The following is a 15,099-nucleotide window of genomic DNA, read 5'->3' on the forward strand; positions in this document are numbered from 1 at the left end:
TTTATTTAAATAATTGATAATTAGTATTTGGTAGCAAGTTAATTTTTACCACCACCAATGATGATGATGGTAGCAAAAACACCCAACTGTTTATTGAGCACATACTGAGCCAGACACTGGGCTAAGTGCTTTCTGTTTATCACTCTTTTTATCCTTAGAACAACCCATGGACCAGATACCACTATTCCACACATTTTATAGATGGGGGGACAGAGGCTTAGAGATTAAGTGACTTACCCAAGACCACATGGCTCGACAGCCACAGACATGCGCCTGGCCAGCCCAGTTTTACACTTCCCACTTGCTTCCCTTTTCCCTGCCAGCTCCTCACTCCTTCCTGCCCAAGCCCCTCCTCCAGGCCCTCTTCCAGCACCCCCCGCCACTCCAGCTCAACTTTGGGAGGCCAGTTTTCTCATGGGACATCCAGCTGGCAGAGCCAGCTGAATGAGCTACTGCTCTTTGTACCACCGTGGGAACAGCTGGCTTCTTGAAGGCACTGCACACCCTAGAGGGCTTCATGGAACACTCTTCGTGTGATGACGATTAGCCAACCCTTTGCTTTCCATCCAGCAGAAAGCAAGGAACATGGCTGGATGTGCCAAAGAAAGCAGTGTCCCTCTTGCTTTGGTTCTCTTTTTTAAATTAGTAATTGAAGTGATGTTCTTGCTGTACGCAACAGCTGGGAAAGGAACCTTCTACTCGCACGTATAAACCCAGGCAAATGCCAGCCTTTCAAGTGGAAGGCTGGAGAGCAGCATCTCCACGGGGATGGTGCACACGCATCTCGCCCTGACCTAGCCACATGTCTTTGGAGCTGAGGTACCTTGGGCAGACCAGTTAACCTCCTGGGTCTTGGTTTCTCCCTCAGCAATGGGGGTGGGGCTGGAGAGGGTTTCATCAGAGGAGCTCTAAGATCAAAGCAGACTCCAAACTCCTTTGGTCCTCTTCTGGTCATGCTTAGGGCAGAGGATGTGAGGTCTGGTCATATTGACTGGAATCCACCTTCTCGTGAGGAGCTAATTCAACATTTTTTACAATTCAGTGACAACTGATTACCTTCATCACGTTGTGCAATTATCACCACTATCCTTCTTCAAATTATTCCACCACCATTAACAGAAGCTCAGGGCCCCCTACACAACTTATTTTGCATGTCTGCTTCAGAATAATAATTTTCCACAATCAATTTAGGAATTGGGGATGAGAACAGTTTTTCTGGCTTGGTTTAGTTTTTACCTTCTAGCACAGCTGTCTCCTCTTCCTTTTTGTCAAGCACGAGCTGCTCCATTTCTTTCCTCAGATCCTCCTGATTGAAGTTACAGGCATCGAAGGCATCGCTGACAAACTCAGAAACACCTGGGCTGGTCGAAATCTCTTCCTCATCCTGAAATTCAACAAAGGAGCTCTGGAAGCGGTTGTCTAAGTGACATTTATGTGCCAGAGTTCTTGTTACAGTCCTCTCACAATTTAACTCAGCGTCATTTTCACTTCCTTCCTCTTCGAGGTCTATGACAGGATGGTCACTCCTCTTCAGCCTTCTAACTCGCAAAGTTGCTCGGTAACTGAGCGAGTTACCACCTGAGTCTATTATTCTCACTTACAGTTTGGATCACTCGAATCATTCTATCTAATCCCCAGTGAGCACATCTAGAATTATCTACACCAGTAAATCAGCTCATGTCTCAGCTATAGATTCTCGACTATTCAAGCCCCGGATGCCTCTTCTTCACCACAGATAAGACCCATACTCCTAAGTCGTTTTAACTGGCATCTGAGTTAGTTAACACAGATTTAACTTCATTTCTAGACATCAACCCGCTAGGTACAATGTAAAGCTGTATTACCTCTTGAGTTTTAAGCTGAGATTTGATTACAACAGGTGGCGTTTTGGGCCGTACTGCCTCTAAGAAGTGAGAATAAAAGAGACAATAATTGCTTGATTCAATTCTGAATACACGTTATAACAGCTAAAATATCCACAAGTATGATGATATGAAATAATTCTCCAAAATAAGGTTTTGTGTTATGCTTTCAGCTTTTCTCAAGTTCTTACAAGAACTAGCCATGTGTCATGGATTGAATTATGTCCCCCCAAAATGTGTGTATCAACTTGGTTAGGCCATGATTTTCAGTATTGTGGTTGTCCTTCATTTTGTGATTGTAATTTTATGTCAAAGAGGATTAGGGTGGGATTGTAACACCACCCTTACCCAGGTTACTTCCCTGATCCAATGTAAAGGGAGTTTCCCTGGGGTGTGGCCTGCACCACCTTTTATCTCTCAAGAGACTGAAGGAAAGGGAAGCAAGCAGAGAGATAGGGGGACCTTATACTACCTAGAAAGCAGTGCCAGGAGCACAGCGTGTCCTTTGGACCCGGGGTCCCTGTTCAGAGAAGGCTCCTAGTCTGGGGGAAGATTTGACGAGAAGGACAACAGACAGAGAAAGCCTTCCCCTGGAGCTGACGCCCTGAATGTGGACATTCAGCCTTCTAGGCAGGCAGTGAGAGAATAAATTTCTCTTTGTTAAAGCCATCCACTTGTGGTATTTCTGTTACAGCAGCACTAGATGACTAAGACACCATGTGAAAACATCTTACTCTTGGGGATATTGTTCAATATATCATATTCAATGCCTTTTATATAAGATTTCAAGCAGGAAATCCTTTTTTACGTCATTGCTAAGAAAATCATTATAGAATAGCTCTGTGAGTTCTTTCAGGATAATAAGAATTAAGTTATTTATCAAGTTTCCCCTTTTGTCATGAGGCTAGAAAGCAAAAAAGTCAAAATTAATGCTCAGTCCGGTTAGCATCCTTGTCTTGCTCGCTGGCCCTCTTTTCTATTTTATTAACCATACCAGATACATAGTCTTTATGGAACACTTTCTTAAGTCCATTTTGTTATACAGGCATGATTTAGTCAAGTGGCATTTTCTGGTAAAATAAACAATGCTAAAGACTGACAACTGGGATTTGTGTTAACATCTCTGTACAAAATGGCAAACTTTCCTGTGTATAGCAGCTTCATTATATTTCCCTGGCCCTCCATGCAGTGGCAGATCACTTCCTAATAAGACTGTAGAGCCTGGACCTTATGACACGCTACTGTCTTGGTTAATCATTTAACACTCCATAAGCCACATTCCCCACTTCTTGTGGGGCCAGCTTCCAGTTGTCATTAGTACCTAGACACAGCAGGTGCTCATTTAATGTTAAAAACCAACATAAAACACATTTCTTGTTTCAATGATTATTACAGATAATTTCTTATTTCAATGATTATTACAGATATTGAAATCGTTGCTAATATTATAAAACCTCTTTCCCAACAACCCAGGATAAACTGTCACAATGCGAGTGAGCAAAAGGTTTAGTTTCCTAGTGCCTAGCTCAGAGCTGGGGATTCGTAGCTTGGACTGGAACAGAGTTTTGTTCTGCTCTACCAACTCTGCTTATTCAGGAAACATCAGGCCTAATCGAAGACAGAGAAAGAACAAAGAGGAGGTGGCGTGAAGTAGAGAGGAGGAGAGCAGGTCTGAAAAGCCCCCTGTGGTAAAGGGCAGGGAAAGAGATGTGGGGATGACGATCAAGGGGGAAAGAAGAAATAAAAACCAAGGGATGAGAAAAAGGCAAAGTACAGGACAGCCTGGGGAGGACATTTGTGAGCTGGGTCAGAGGGATGGCAACAACGAGTATTTCCTCTGGAAAGGATAGACTTTTTCCACAAGATGATGACACTTCTGGTATATACAAGATGACAAGCTCATGACAGTCCCTAAGTTAAGTTCAAAACTTTTAAAGTCATTCTTTCTGCAGAGTGAAGTATTCTTCTGTGAATGTACCTGTCAGCGGCAAATCCCCTTCTCTGCTGTGGCTTCTCTCCTCCTTTCCTGCGGCCTGCTGCTGGGCAGCCAGGGCAGTCAGCTGAGCCGACTGCTTGATCAGGGAGACGCGGTAAAAGTAGTTCCTCCAAAACACCTCCTCCTTCACACTGTGACAGAGACAGCAATCCATTGAGAATGCGTGCAAACCAGTACACACAGGGGCTTTCTGTTTAGAGGTGAGCGGAACCGGTGGCATTTAGGAACACTTTCTAATCCAAATGAGGATCAAACGAGATTCTCATTTGCTTTAGAACTGAAAAGCTGAATACCAGCATAAAAAGAAGAGTTATCTTCTCCGCAGCAGCAAAAGACAGCTTACGGAAAACCAATGAAACCTCAGCATTTCCTGGGATTTTAATAACATCACTCTGCCCTAAGCAGAGGAAAACAGGGTAGCTCCTGAGAAAGCTATATGATCAATTTGAGAGATGGGCTGCAGAGCCAGGCCTCTATCAATTAATTGCTGTTTAGTGTATTAAATGCTTTCAAGCAGTGAAAAGAAAAGATTAAAGGGGTTGTTCCTTTTGAAAGGAAATGTTTGGCAGCTTTCTGATAACCAGCACTCAATAAGAGTTAACGACGAGGTGGGAGACGGTTAATAAAAAGATCTAAGTACAGTTCCACCTGAGAACCCTACAGGGCTTCTCAAACTTGGCTGCATATCAGAATCATCCGGTGCAGGGTACTGGCACCCATGTGGGACAAAGGTAATTGTCTACACAGGGGAGTGGCCTGGAATGGAAATCAGAGCTTGAGCGGGGAGAGGAGGGTGTCTGAGCAGGGGAGGAGGTGGCAGAGGAAACGGGAGATCGGTTACATCCAGGGGGATTGACCAAGTAAGTAAATATATTAAGCTTTCTCACTGTTGGAGAAGGGAGTTACAAACACAGAAACGGAAAACACTAGAATGGTCCCTGAAATGAGGTATCACTGTGAATACATGGTGTTCGATACAGATGCAATTGAGTGTATACATGTGTACACAATACACACATATTCCCCAGCTCTGTCCACTGAGGGCCACAGTAGTGATACATACCTCAAGAGGCATGAGCACACCTAGCGCCCAGCTCTTGATTTCTAAATACCATTTTCCACTAAAATGAACCAGGGCTCCTTGGATAAATGGCTGATTCTAGGGTTAGAGCAGGGAAAGTACAAGATGACCATGGAGACTCTTGTGGCAGAAAGCAAGGAAGTCCTCAAAGAATGATGGGACATGTCAAAAGGGCACAGAAGCCAGCCTGAGTGGTTCCTACTGGCCAAATCTTATTGAACATCAAACTAATTAACGATAGCAATGGACAATAACCTACTCCATAAAATAGGCCTATGAGTCCATACTGATATAAATACATCAATACATTGAGAGTCTGATGAGGAATGGAATATCTGTGTAGTTTCATAGTACCTCCCCACAAAGTACTTATTAATTTCAGAGAGCAAAAGAGTAACTTTACAGTTAAGAAGCCTGGCAGACTCCACCTTAATCAAGTGATCAAAGGGAACAGTAATGGGGCAAAACGATGGCATGTGCCACCTGACAGGACACAACACACAAAGGAGAATGAAGACACAAGAAAACCAAGTGCAACGGGTGAGTCTGACCTGGGTCCTTTTGCTAAAAAAGACACCATTGGGAGAAATGACGGCTTGAATAGAGTCCGAGAATTAGATGATGGTAATGTCCAAAGAAGGAGCTCTGATGGTGTAACGGTGACGTCCTCGGCTGCTAACTAAAAGGCTGGCAGTTTGAATCCACCCTGTAGCTCTGAGGGAGAAAGGCCTGACAATCCGCTCCTGTGAAGACTGCAGTCTAGAAAACCCTATGGCACAGTTCTGGTGTCATATGGGGTCACTATGAGTCGGAACCAGCCTGACTGCACACAACAACAATGGGTAAATGGTAATTTCCTGACCTGGATGGTTATATAAGAAAATTCCTTGCTTGCAGGAAATACACACTGAAGCATTTTGAGGTGATACGGCATCCGGTCAGCCATTTACTCTCAAATGACTCCAGAACAAAGTTCTTTAGGCTGTACTTCTAACTTTTCTGTCAGCTTGTGATTGTTTCAAAATAATAATAAAAATAAAAAACATGGATGGCTGTGCTCCCCTTGGAGCAATTAAATAAAAATCTCAAAGGTGGAAGACAAAACAAGACTGAATAAAAACATAAAACCTACCCACCCTAACAGGCACACCCCCAAACCAAGGGGGCACTGAGGTACGGGTCCAGTGACCTGCAGGCTATGTGCAGTGTTTTCTTTTTCCTGGAGGACTCACTAATTTTGTGTTCTAAAAATGTCTTGCTAGTGGAAATGACAAAACCAAAAACCAAACCCACTGCCATCAAGTCAATTCTGACTCATAGCGACAAAAGGGTAGGAGAGCGCCCCTCTGTCCCTGGTGTACTAGTGAGGATGCTGGGCTCTTAGGATGGGGGGACATCTAGCATGAAGGCAAGACAGAAAAAGACCCTGGAGGAGGGGAACAAATCAGTGAGAAGGAACAGAATACACTGACGTGGGCTTCTGACTCAGGACTGGCTATCCTTAGACAAAGACGTCAGAATGCAGGATTACCACATTCGCAAATGGTGAAGCCCGGCGAGGTAGCTGGCTTTTTAAGCGAGAGGGAAAATGCAAGATGATCTACATAGGCTAGGCCAGGCAACAGGAAGCAGCCCGCCTCTCTCGTTCGTTCCTGATTCCACAAGCATTTACTGAGCACCACAGGCAGGAGGACCATGCGAGGTGCTGGGGGCGCAGGGATGAGTAAGGCAAGGTGCCAGGAATTACAGCCTCTGGCTTTTTATGTTCTTAACATATACCAAGTGGCATTTCCCAAACTTCTCTGCCTGCTGAAATCTTTCTCATACCATCTCTTGGAAGTAGTTCTGCAGGAGGGGGACCTGGCTTGACAGCAGTTCATGAGGGCTTGTAAGTGAGCACGAGTTTTAGCTGAGCAAACAAAAGTACACTGTAGCTGCTGAAAGCCCTAAAGGAACGTGTTTTGTAGTAAAAAGTGCACGATATGACGTGCTACTTGGTGGCTGGACAACATATACTCGTTTCTGGGAACTCACTCAATGACAACACCGACAAAACCAAGGGTATTCAGAGGTTTAATAACTCATATGGTGAGGTGGTATAGACAGAGACGAAGGCACCTGGGGACCAAGTGAAGGAACTGGGGCTGTCTGCCCTGATAAGTTCAGGGGTCTTACCCCCACCTCAAGCTATCATACGGACTAGAACCAGATTTATCCTGTGTTGCTCTGGAAAACCCATTCCTGTGTTGCTCTGGAAGACACTAAAAAAAAAAAAAAAGACAGTACAAGGCTATAGATTTTGGTGCCACCTAAGAAATGACGTTAATAAGAAGCGCAGCTATACAAAAGGGAATTTGGCCTCTCCAGCAGGAAGTAAGCTGCCTGTCGATCTTCAAGGCCCCTTTTAATTCTGAGCTCTAAGGAGCATGGGCAATGCTTGCTCTCTTGATTGATAAACACAAATATTCAGATGATGTTTGCTTTCCCAGAGTCTCTTGCTCTCAGTGTGAGGAAGAGGTCCTAGAGGTACATTCTGATGTTGCAGAACTGTTCTGTTTCCCTCTGGGGAGTCACAATACAGGTGACACGCTAAAGGCTCTGAGGAGTCCTATACGAAAGAAGTCCGTTTGAAGTAGCAACTCCCAAACGTTTACTGTGGAGTCTATAAGGCATTCGGATCCTGGGATCACCCTCTGGGAAACACTGGGCCAGTGTCACAGCCTGAGGCTGGGAAGGGCTTGCTGTTTCCCTGTCTTCAGAGAGGGCCTCAGAGGGGCCTGTGCCTCACCAGCAGGGCCCCGCTCCGCCAAGGCATTCAGTGCCAATGCTCAGGTCCCAGGGACACGCTAACAACTACTGTGCACTTTGAAAGATGGAGCAAGTGCTTTTTGCTTCCTTTGGTTTTCTAAATTGTTCCTAGTTAATGATGGCTTCTGTTCAGAAACGGACTCTCGAATTATCAAAGCTGCACTTCTGTGTGTCAGGGGCTGTCTAGAGAGGAAAAGTCCGCAAGTCCTGTATTTGTGTGCCATGGCTCATTTTAGTCTTATTACGGAAATTTCCAACAAGACAAAAGTGGGGAGACCTGAACAATGAAGCCCCCCTGTACCCATGACCTCACTTGGGCAATTATTAGCACGTTGCCAACCTTGTTCCATCCATTCTCCCTGCCCCTGCACACACACGTTCCTTCAGGTGGGGTTGCAATAGTTCAAGGCAAATGCCAGCCATCACAGCCTTTCCTCCATAAATCCTTCAGTAAGCATTTCTAACATGTAATGACTTTTAAGAATTAATAACCATAATTTTTATGTCACACCCGAAAAAATTAGCAGTAACAAACTGGCCCACTGAGTGTTCCGTTCCAAAGCCAGCTGCCGTGACACTGACTCCAAATTATGGCGACCCCATGTGTGTCAGAGTAGAGCTGGGCTTCACAGGGTTTTTGATGGCTGGTTTATCGGGAGTATATCGCCAGGCCTTTCTTCTGAGGTGCCTCTGGATGGACTTGAATCTCTCACCTTTCTATTAGCAGCCGAGCACTTAACCATTTGCACCACCCCGGGACTCCCCCAGTTCAGTTCAAAAGGCCTGTCCATAGACATGGCTGCCAAGCACCCCTTCTGTACAGCGCCTTTAAACAGGAAAGGACAGGTGAAGAAAGCCTGCAACATGAAAGACAGAGCCCAGAACAAACATGGCAATCCAGAGAAAACCATACAGGGAAAAGGAATGATCTCACTCGTGTCCTCAGAGAACAGAAGACCCTGTTGCACCCATATAACAAGAACGGCTATAGTCAGTCGTTGTTGAGCTAATTCCGTCTCATGGCGACCCCATGTGTTCACAGTACAGCTGCTCCACAGGGTTTGCAAGGCTGTGACCTTCTGGAAGATTGCCAGGCCTGTCTTCCAAGGTGCCTCTGGATGGGTTCAAAGTGCCACCCTTTTGCCTAGTAGTTGAGTGCTTAACCAGCTATTCCACCCAGGGACTCTATATAACAAGAATAGAGTGCTCACCAAAGACACAAGGTAATTATGAGCCCAAGAGGCAGAAAGGGCCACATAAACCACAGACTACATTAGCCTGAGACCGGAAGAACTAGATGGTGCCTGGCTATAACTGATGACTTTACTGACAGGGAACACAACAGAGAACCCCTGGGGGAGCAGGACAGCAGTGGGATGCAGACCCCAAATTCTCATAAAAAGACCAGACTTAATGGTCTGACTGAAACTAGAAGCACCCCAGTGGTCATGGTCCCCAGACCTTCTGTTAGCCCAAGACAGGAACCACTCCCAAAGCCAACTCTTCAGACAGGGATTGGACTGGACTATAAGACAGAAAATGTTACTGGTTACGAGCTTCTTGGATCAAGTAAACACATGAGCCTATGTGGGCAGCTTCTGTCTGGAGGGGAGAGGAGGAGGCAGAGGGGATCAGAAGTTGGCTGAATGGACATGAAAATACAGGGTGAAGAGAAGGAGTGTGCTGTCTCATTAGGGCTAGAGCAATTAGGAGTATATAGCAAGGTGTTTATAAATTTTTGTATGAGAGTCCGACTTGATTTGTAAACGTTCACTTAAAGCACAATAAAAATTAAAAAAAAAAAAAGAGTGCTATGAAAGGGGGACATCCGCAGTGTACGAAAGAGCTCTGACTTTAAAAACACGGTAAACTCAATACAAGGGACTGGACTCTAGGTGAGAAAACCGTGTAAGTACGAAAGCACCACGGTCGCAGAGAGGAAGGATGCCCTCAGCTGGATGGGCACATCAGGGCTGCTTTACAGAAAAGATTGTGCTCGTGCTGGAGCTCTCAGGGCAAGCAGGGGGTCTCTGAGTGGAGAAGGGCTTCAGGCAGCCCGGGAACGCTGCTGCTGGGTGCCGCCGAGTCGGAGTGGTGAACAGGCTGGGGCCCAGCTTTGACAGGCCCTGTCCACCCGAATTACCTGAATTTTATTCAGTAAGCCACAGGGAACATTTGTGGTTTCTACAGGAACGTGTATTCTCCCTTGTAACTGGGGATAAAACAGCACGTCTCACCTCCACCCCAAATATCCTAGGAAGCCTGCTCTCAGTTTGGGGCCCTGCTGGGAATCTGCTAGGGGTGGCAGAGCCCCTTGTTGTGCACAGAGAGTCAGGGGCCCTCCAGGCCTCATTCAATAACACTCCTGTGACGCTGCATATTAACATGGCCATCAGGAAATGCACATGTCCGCTCGTGGGCGGTGGCGCACCAGCTTACAGTTTTGGAACCAGGGCGAATCTCATCCTGCTCAGCAGCTCGTCTTCTTGCAGCATGACCAAGGCGACTGGGTACAGCTGATCAAAGTCAAAACTGAACTGCACACCAGCTGGGGGGTCCCGCAGGAAATTTCTCTTGTCCTTTGAGAAAAAAGAAAAAACTTGCAGTGAAAACCACAAAATGCAGTTACGACCTAACAGTGTATCTCTGATTTGACAAAGGTTTGACTAAGACTTCAGTCACAAAGTCCACTGAGCTATCACTAACCTGCCCACTTAAGAGAGACCTGAGAAAAACGGACCCTTTGTATATTTTCTAACAATCTCAGCTGGAAAGAGCTTCTCGGGAGGCCAGGAGATTAAACTGTGGCAGTTGTTGTTAGCTCACATCGAGTCAGCCTCTGACTCACGGTGACCGCATGTACAACGGAACAAGTCATCAGCCATCCCCAGGATCGGCTGTGAGGAAAGATGCAGGGTAGGGGGTGGGGAGAGTTGCAGGAAGAGGGGATGGCGATCAGAAAGCCTGGTTGTGGAACAGAAAGAAACAGCGAGGGCGGAATGCTGGAGCCAGAGGAGTGGGCATGTGGAGGAGAGGTGGCAGAGCCAAGGCCTTAGAAGCTAGAGGTGGGAGCGTAGGGTTTAGTCTAGGAGCACAGAGACATCGTTAGAAGGTTCTATGTAGGGGAGCCACATGAAGTGATTTACGCCACCAATGGCTCCCTCTGACTGCTGAGACAACACTGTAATGGAAAGGGGCCAGAATGGGAAAGCAATCAGGTCGTAGGTAGGAGACCTGGGACTAGGACCACAGTGGTGGCAGAAGCAGACTGGTGTCCATATTCTGAAAACAGAACTGTCAGGACATGCTAACGGGCTGGAAGTGGGGAGAGGTGTGACTCGAGGGAGACCCCTAGGTTTCTGCCTAGAAAAATCAGTGGAAAACTGGAGTCGTATTCTGAGCTGGAGGAGAGCGGGAGAGGAACAGGCCTAGGGGCAGAGGAGCTGCGGTGACCTGACTGGTGAGCGAGCATCTGAGGCTGGCCCTCAACTGACACTGACTCTCACTACCCCAGGTCTCTTCTCGGGATAAGTGACCCCAGCGTCAAGTGTGGCTGCAAGAGGGTAAACAAATACAGGGTATTGACACGGACGTGGAAATGGACGCTCAGGCCCATAAAGATTTTATTAAACGGAAAGAAAAAAACCCTTCAAATGCTCTTGAGGGGGTGGCAGCGGGAGGGAGCTGAAGTCCAGCTTTACGTTTGTATGTCTTATATACTGACATTCTATTTATGACTTTGCCTGACTAAAAAAAAAGGAGAGAGTGGGTTAAACACAAAAGCTTGGAAAACCACTGATACAGTATAAGACAGTATAAGGAAAAGTAAACATGACAGCTCAGTGGGCTACTCATGGAGTCATTTGTCACCTGTATGTGGAGGATGATGAGATAAAAATCAGCCTTTGCCCTCCAAGAGTTCACAGTCAAGTGGAGAACACAGATAATAAGAGTCAAGTAACATTTGAGAGTCTCGGCTCCCTCACCTGTCAAGTGAGGATAAAAGCCCCGCACCCACCTTGCAGACCTGTTGTAAGGCTCAAACAAGACCATGGATGAGAAAGTGCTTTTGGAAACTGTTAGGTGCTACACAATTATTAATTAGTATTGTCGCATTTCCTCTGAAGTCAGTCTTGAGGTAGGTTTTCGTCGATCAGCGTGTGGAATTTGACTTCAATCAATTTCCGTTTCAAACAAACATATATATAGCAGTGAAAGAGAAAAATCAGAGTACAGTCGTTTCATACAGAAACAGAATGCTGTTAGGAGATTAAAGATAAAAGGTTACCATAATACTATAAAAGAATCATTTTAAGGCTGAAAGAATTATTTCCTGTGGTAGGTTATATTTCACATCAAGAAAAAAGAACTAAAAAAAAAAAGAACTTTAGAATAAGCAAATTAAAAGTTATGTGAAAGTTCCGAACATCTCAAAATATTAAAAAACTGTGCAGAAGAGAAAAAATTCTGCTAAGGACAAAGTCGTGCCAATACAGACACAGCACGATGGGAAGGAAGGATGTTCCATAGACAGTATCACACAAGAAACTTACCGCTGATAAGGCCAAGATTTGTTGTTGAATTGTTTCTTCATCATTACTGTCGACCCACGGAGGCACTGCTGCTTCTAGCAGGTTTTTAATGGTAAGAAGAAAAGAGAAAAACAGGGGACAATGGTTACACTACAATCTGTAGTTCGAAAGAATGAGAAAATTTCTACAGAGCCATTTAAAATAGCAATTTACAATGAGTTCCAAATATGAAGGTTTACCTTAACACCCAGACTTAATTTCTGAGTCTTATGCATGGATGCATTTGGTAAAATAATTACTCTGCTTGAATTATACGGTGGGGAACTGGACAACACCTTGACCAGGTGATCTGAATTAACATCACCAGTGAGGGACAGATAGACATCATGGGCCTCCAGATGTGACCCTGACAGGGACACAATATCACCAGAAGTCTTCTGGCCAAGAATGGACAGCCTGAGCTAATCATAAGGCAATAGGAGACCAAGCTCAAATGAGGAAACATTCTGTTAAAAAAAAAAAAAAAAGGAAGGGGGCAATAGTCTTCAATAACATTAATGTGATAAAAGACAAAGAAAGGCCGTGGAAATGTTCCAGATTAAACGAGGCCAAGAGACCTGACAAAAAACGTAACACCTGACCCTAGACCTTTTTTTCACATTATTTACTAGAACAGTTTGTTCTCCATTTAGAGTTGATTCACCCTGCGTAGCCTCTCCTAGTACTAACCACCCTCAGGTTACAAGGCCTCCCAAGGCTGAGGGGAGTAGGGATTAGAACTCCCAGGGAGGTGGTGGCTCCTATTCCGCCTCCAACCCCCATTCTACTGCAAGTGGTCTTTTCAAGGTGACCAGTAACCTCCTGCTTATCTAAACCCATGGATACTTCTTAGTTCTTTTCTCTGAGAAAACTTCCTTATCTGGAAAACGGAGCTAAGACTAATTAACTTCACAGAGTTTCTGTGACCATTAAGTGAACTCGTGCACGTGACACACTTCGCACAGTGCCTTACTCCTGGGCACTGGCCTCACTGGATCTCCCTGGATCTGGCCCGCTCTCCCTGGAAGTCCCTCTCTCCAGGCTTCCAGGGGCTCTCTCCTCCAGGTGTCCTCTCACCTGGGCAAATGGGCACAGGTTTTGAAGCCAGACTGAGCCTCCTCACTCACCAGTTGAGTGACCTTCAGCAAACACTTAACCTTGCTGACTGCATCATCTCCCTTTTATTAAATGAGCTGCTATAGGAAAAATGGCCACCTCTCAGCAAGGCCTGGGTAACTGCCAACTCCCTCTCTTCCTCCCCTCCCCCACACTGGATCTCTCACATCTCTCTTCACGCCTGACACCTTTCCACAGAGGATCTTCCTGCTCTTGCAGGTTTTACATGACTTGACTAATACCCGTATCACTAGATGGAATTCTCCACGCTTCACATGGGAATAAACTGCCAGGCTGGGTTCATTTCATCTCCATCAGTGCTGACCAACAGAACTTTCTGCGATGATGGAAATGTTCTAGAGGTATGCTGTCCAGTATGGTAGCCGCTAGACCCAAGAGGCTATTGAGCACCTGAAGTGTGACTAGTGTGACTGAGGAAGGGAATTTTTCCTTTTATTGATTTAATCCTAAGTAGCCACATGTGGCTAGTGGCTGCTGTACTGGGCCGTGCACATCTGGATGCCCCACAGGTATCTCAAACACCCTGAGGTTCTCCTGCTTTCCCTCCCGGCTTTTGTGCACGTTCCTCTCACCCGGATGTCTAATGGACACCTCAAAACTGAAATCGCCTCCAAACCTTCACATCACCCCCCGCCCGCAACAGTTCCTATCTCAGAGACAGCGGTTCCTACACCAAGTCCCCAAGCCAGGATCAATTTTTCTGCTTCCAATCAATCACTAAGTCACGCTAACTCAAATACAGTCTATTTGTCCCAAGGAGCTGCTTCGCACTGTTGAGTGTACTTCGGTAAAACAATGCCTGATGGCTGATGGTAACTCACCACAAGACTAACCGTAGCTCATGGCACAGCTCAAACTCATTGCATTATTTTATGTGACTTTTGCCGAATTCAAAGACATGATGCTGAGTTTTGCATTTGAGCACCACCGAACAGTAAAATCAGGCACTTTGAGGCCTTATAGCTGCAAGCATTTAAAACAGGCATATTTGTCAGTAAGTAAATGTATTGAGTAAGTTTCCTGAACACCCCATGATTTGTCATGGCCCTGTCACTGCCAGCATTGGTCACTCCCCTAGAAGGCTCTCCTGAAGAAAATGGGGAGGGAGCCAACATTTGCTAAGCGCTAATATGTAAGTATCATCCACTGTGTGGCACACGTTCCATGTAGCATGAGAAATGAAAGCTTACTCCTGCTCTTTCAGAACCAGCTCCCCAGAGGGGCCAGCACTGGCTGACCCCAGTTGCAGGAACGATTTACTCCCTTCCTTTGAACTGCAAAGGCTTATGGGTTTGTCTCCCTGACCAGTCTATGTGCTGCCCAAGAGATGGGGGCCGTTTCTTACATATTTTTGTACTCTCAGAGCCTTAGTGTGGTGCCTGGCATGTAGAAGGTACACAATAAAATCTGGCAGATTAAATAAGTCACGTAACACAAACCTATACCATACCTGACTTTTTCGTATGTTGCTCCTGGACAAATTTTTTCTGTTCCTTTTGGAAATCTCCTATAATTGTCTGTTAAGAAAAACACATCAAGAATGAAATTACTTTGAAAAGTTTACTATTAGATAAGAAATTTAAGATTTCAGAAGTCTATTAGAGGCATTTTACTCATTAAATGATAAGGCTAAAAAAGTGATAC

General features: G+C 45.5%; 1 protein-coding gene across 1 annotated transcript in view; it reads right to left on the reverse strand.

Annotated features, from left to right (window-relative positions):
• SYAP1 (synapse associated protein 1) overlaps positions 1-15,099 on the reverse strand; it is a 28,338-nt gene that overhangs the window by 1,239 nt on the left and 12,000 nt on the right. Inside the window, exons 3-8 of the mRNA XM_049873389.1 lie at positions 14,906-14,972; positions 12,301-12,374; positions 10,187-10,326; positions 3,841-3,989; positions 1,845-1,903; positions 1,237-1,384 (exon numbers count right to left, since the gene is read on the reverse strand). Coding sequence (XP_049729346.1) covers positions 1,237-1,384; positions 1,845-1,903; positions 3,841-3,989; positions 10,187-10,326; positions 12,301-12,374; positions 14,906-14,972 — 637 coding nt within the window. The remainder of the gene's footprint in view (positions 1-1,236; positions 1,385-1,844; positions 1,904-3,840; positions 3,990-10,186; positions 10,327-12,300; positions 12,375-14,905; positions 14,973-15,099) is intronic.

This window comes from Elephas maximus, chromosome X, assembly GCF_024166365.1.
Source record: "Elephas maximus indicus isolate mEleMax1 chromosome X, mEleMax1 primary haplotype, whole genome shotgun sequence".
Lineage (NCBI taxonomy): Eukaryota > Metazoa > Chordata > Mammalia > Proboscidea > Elephantidae > Elephas > Elephas maximus.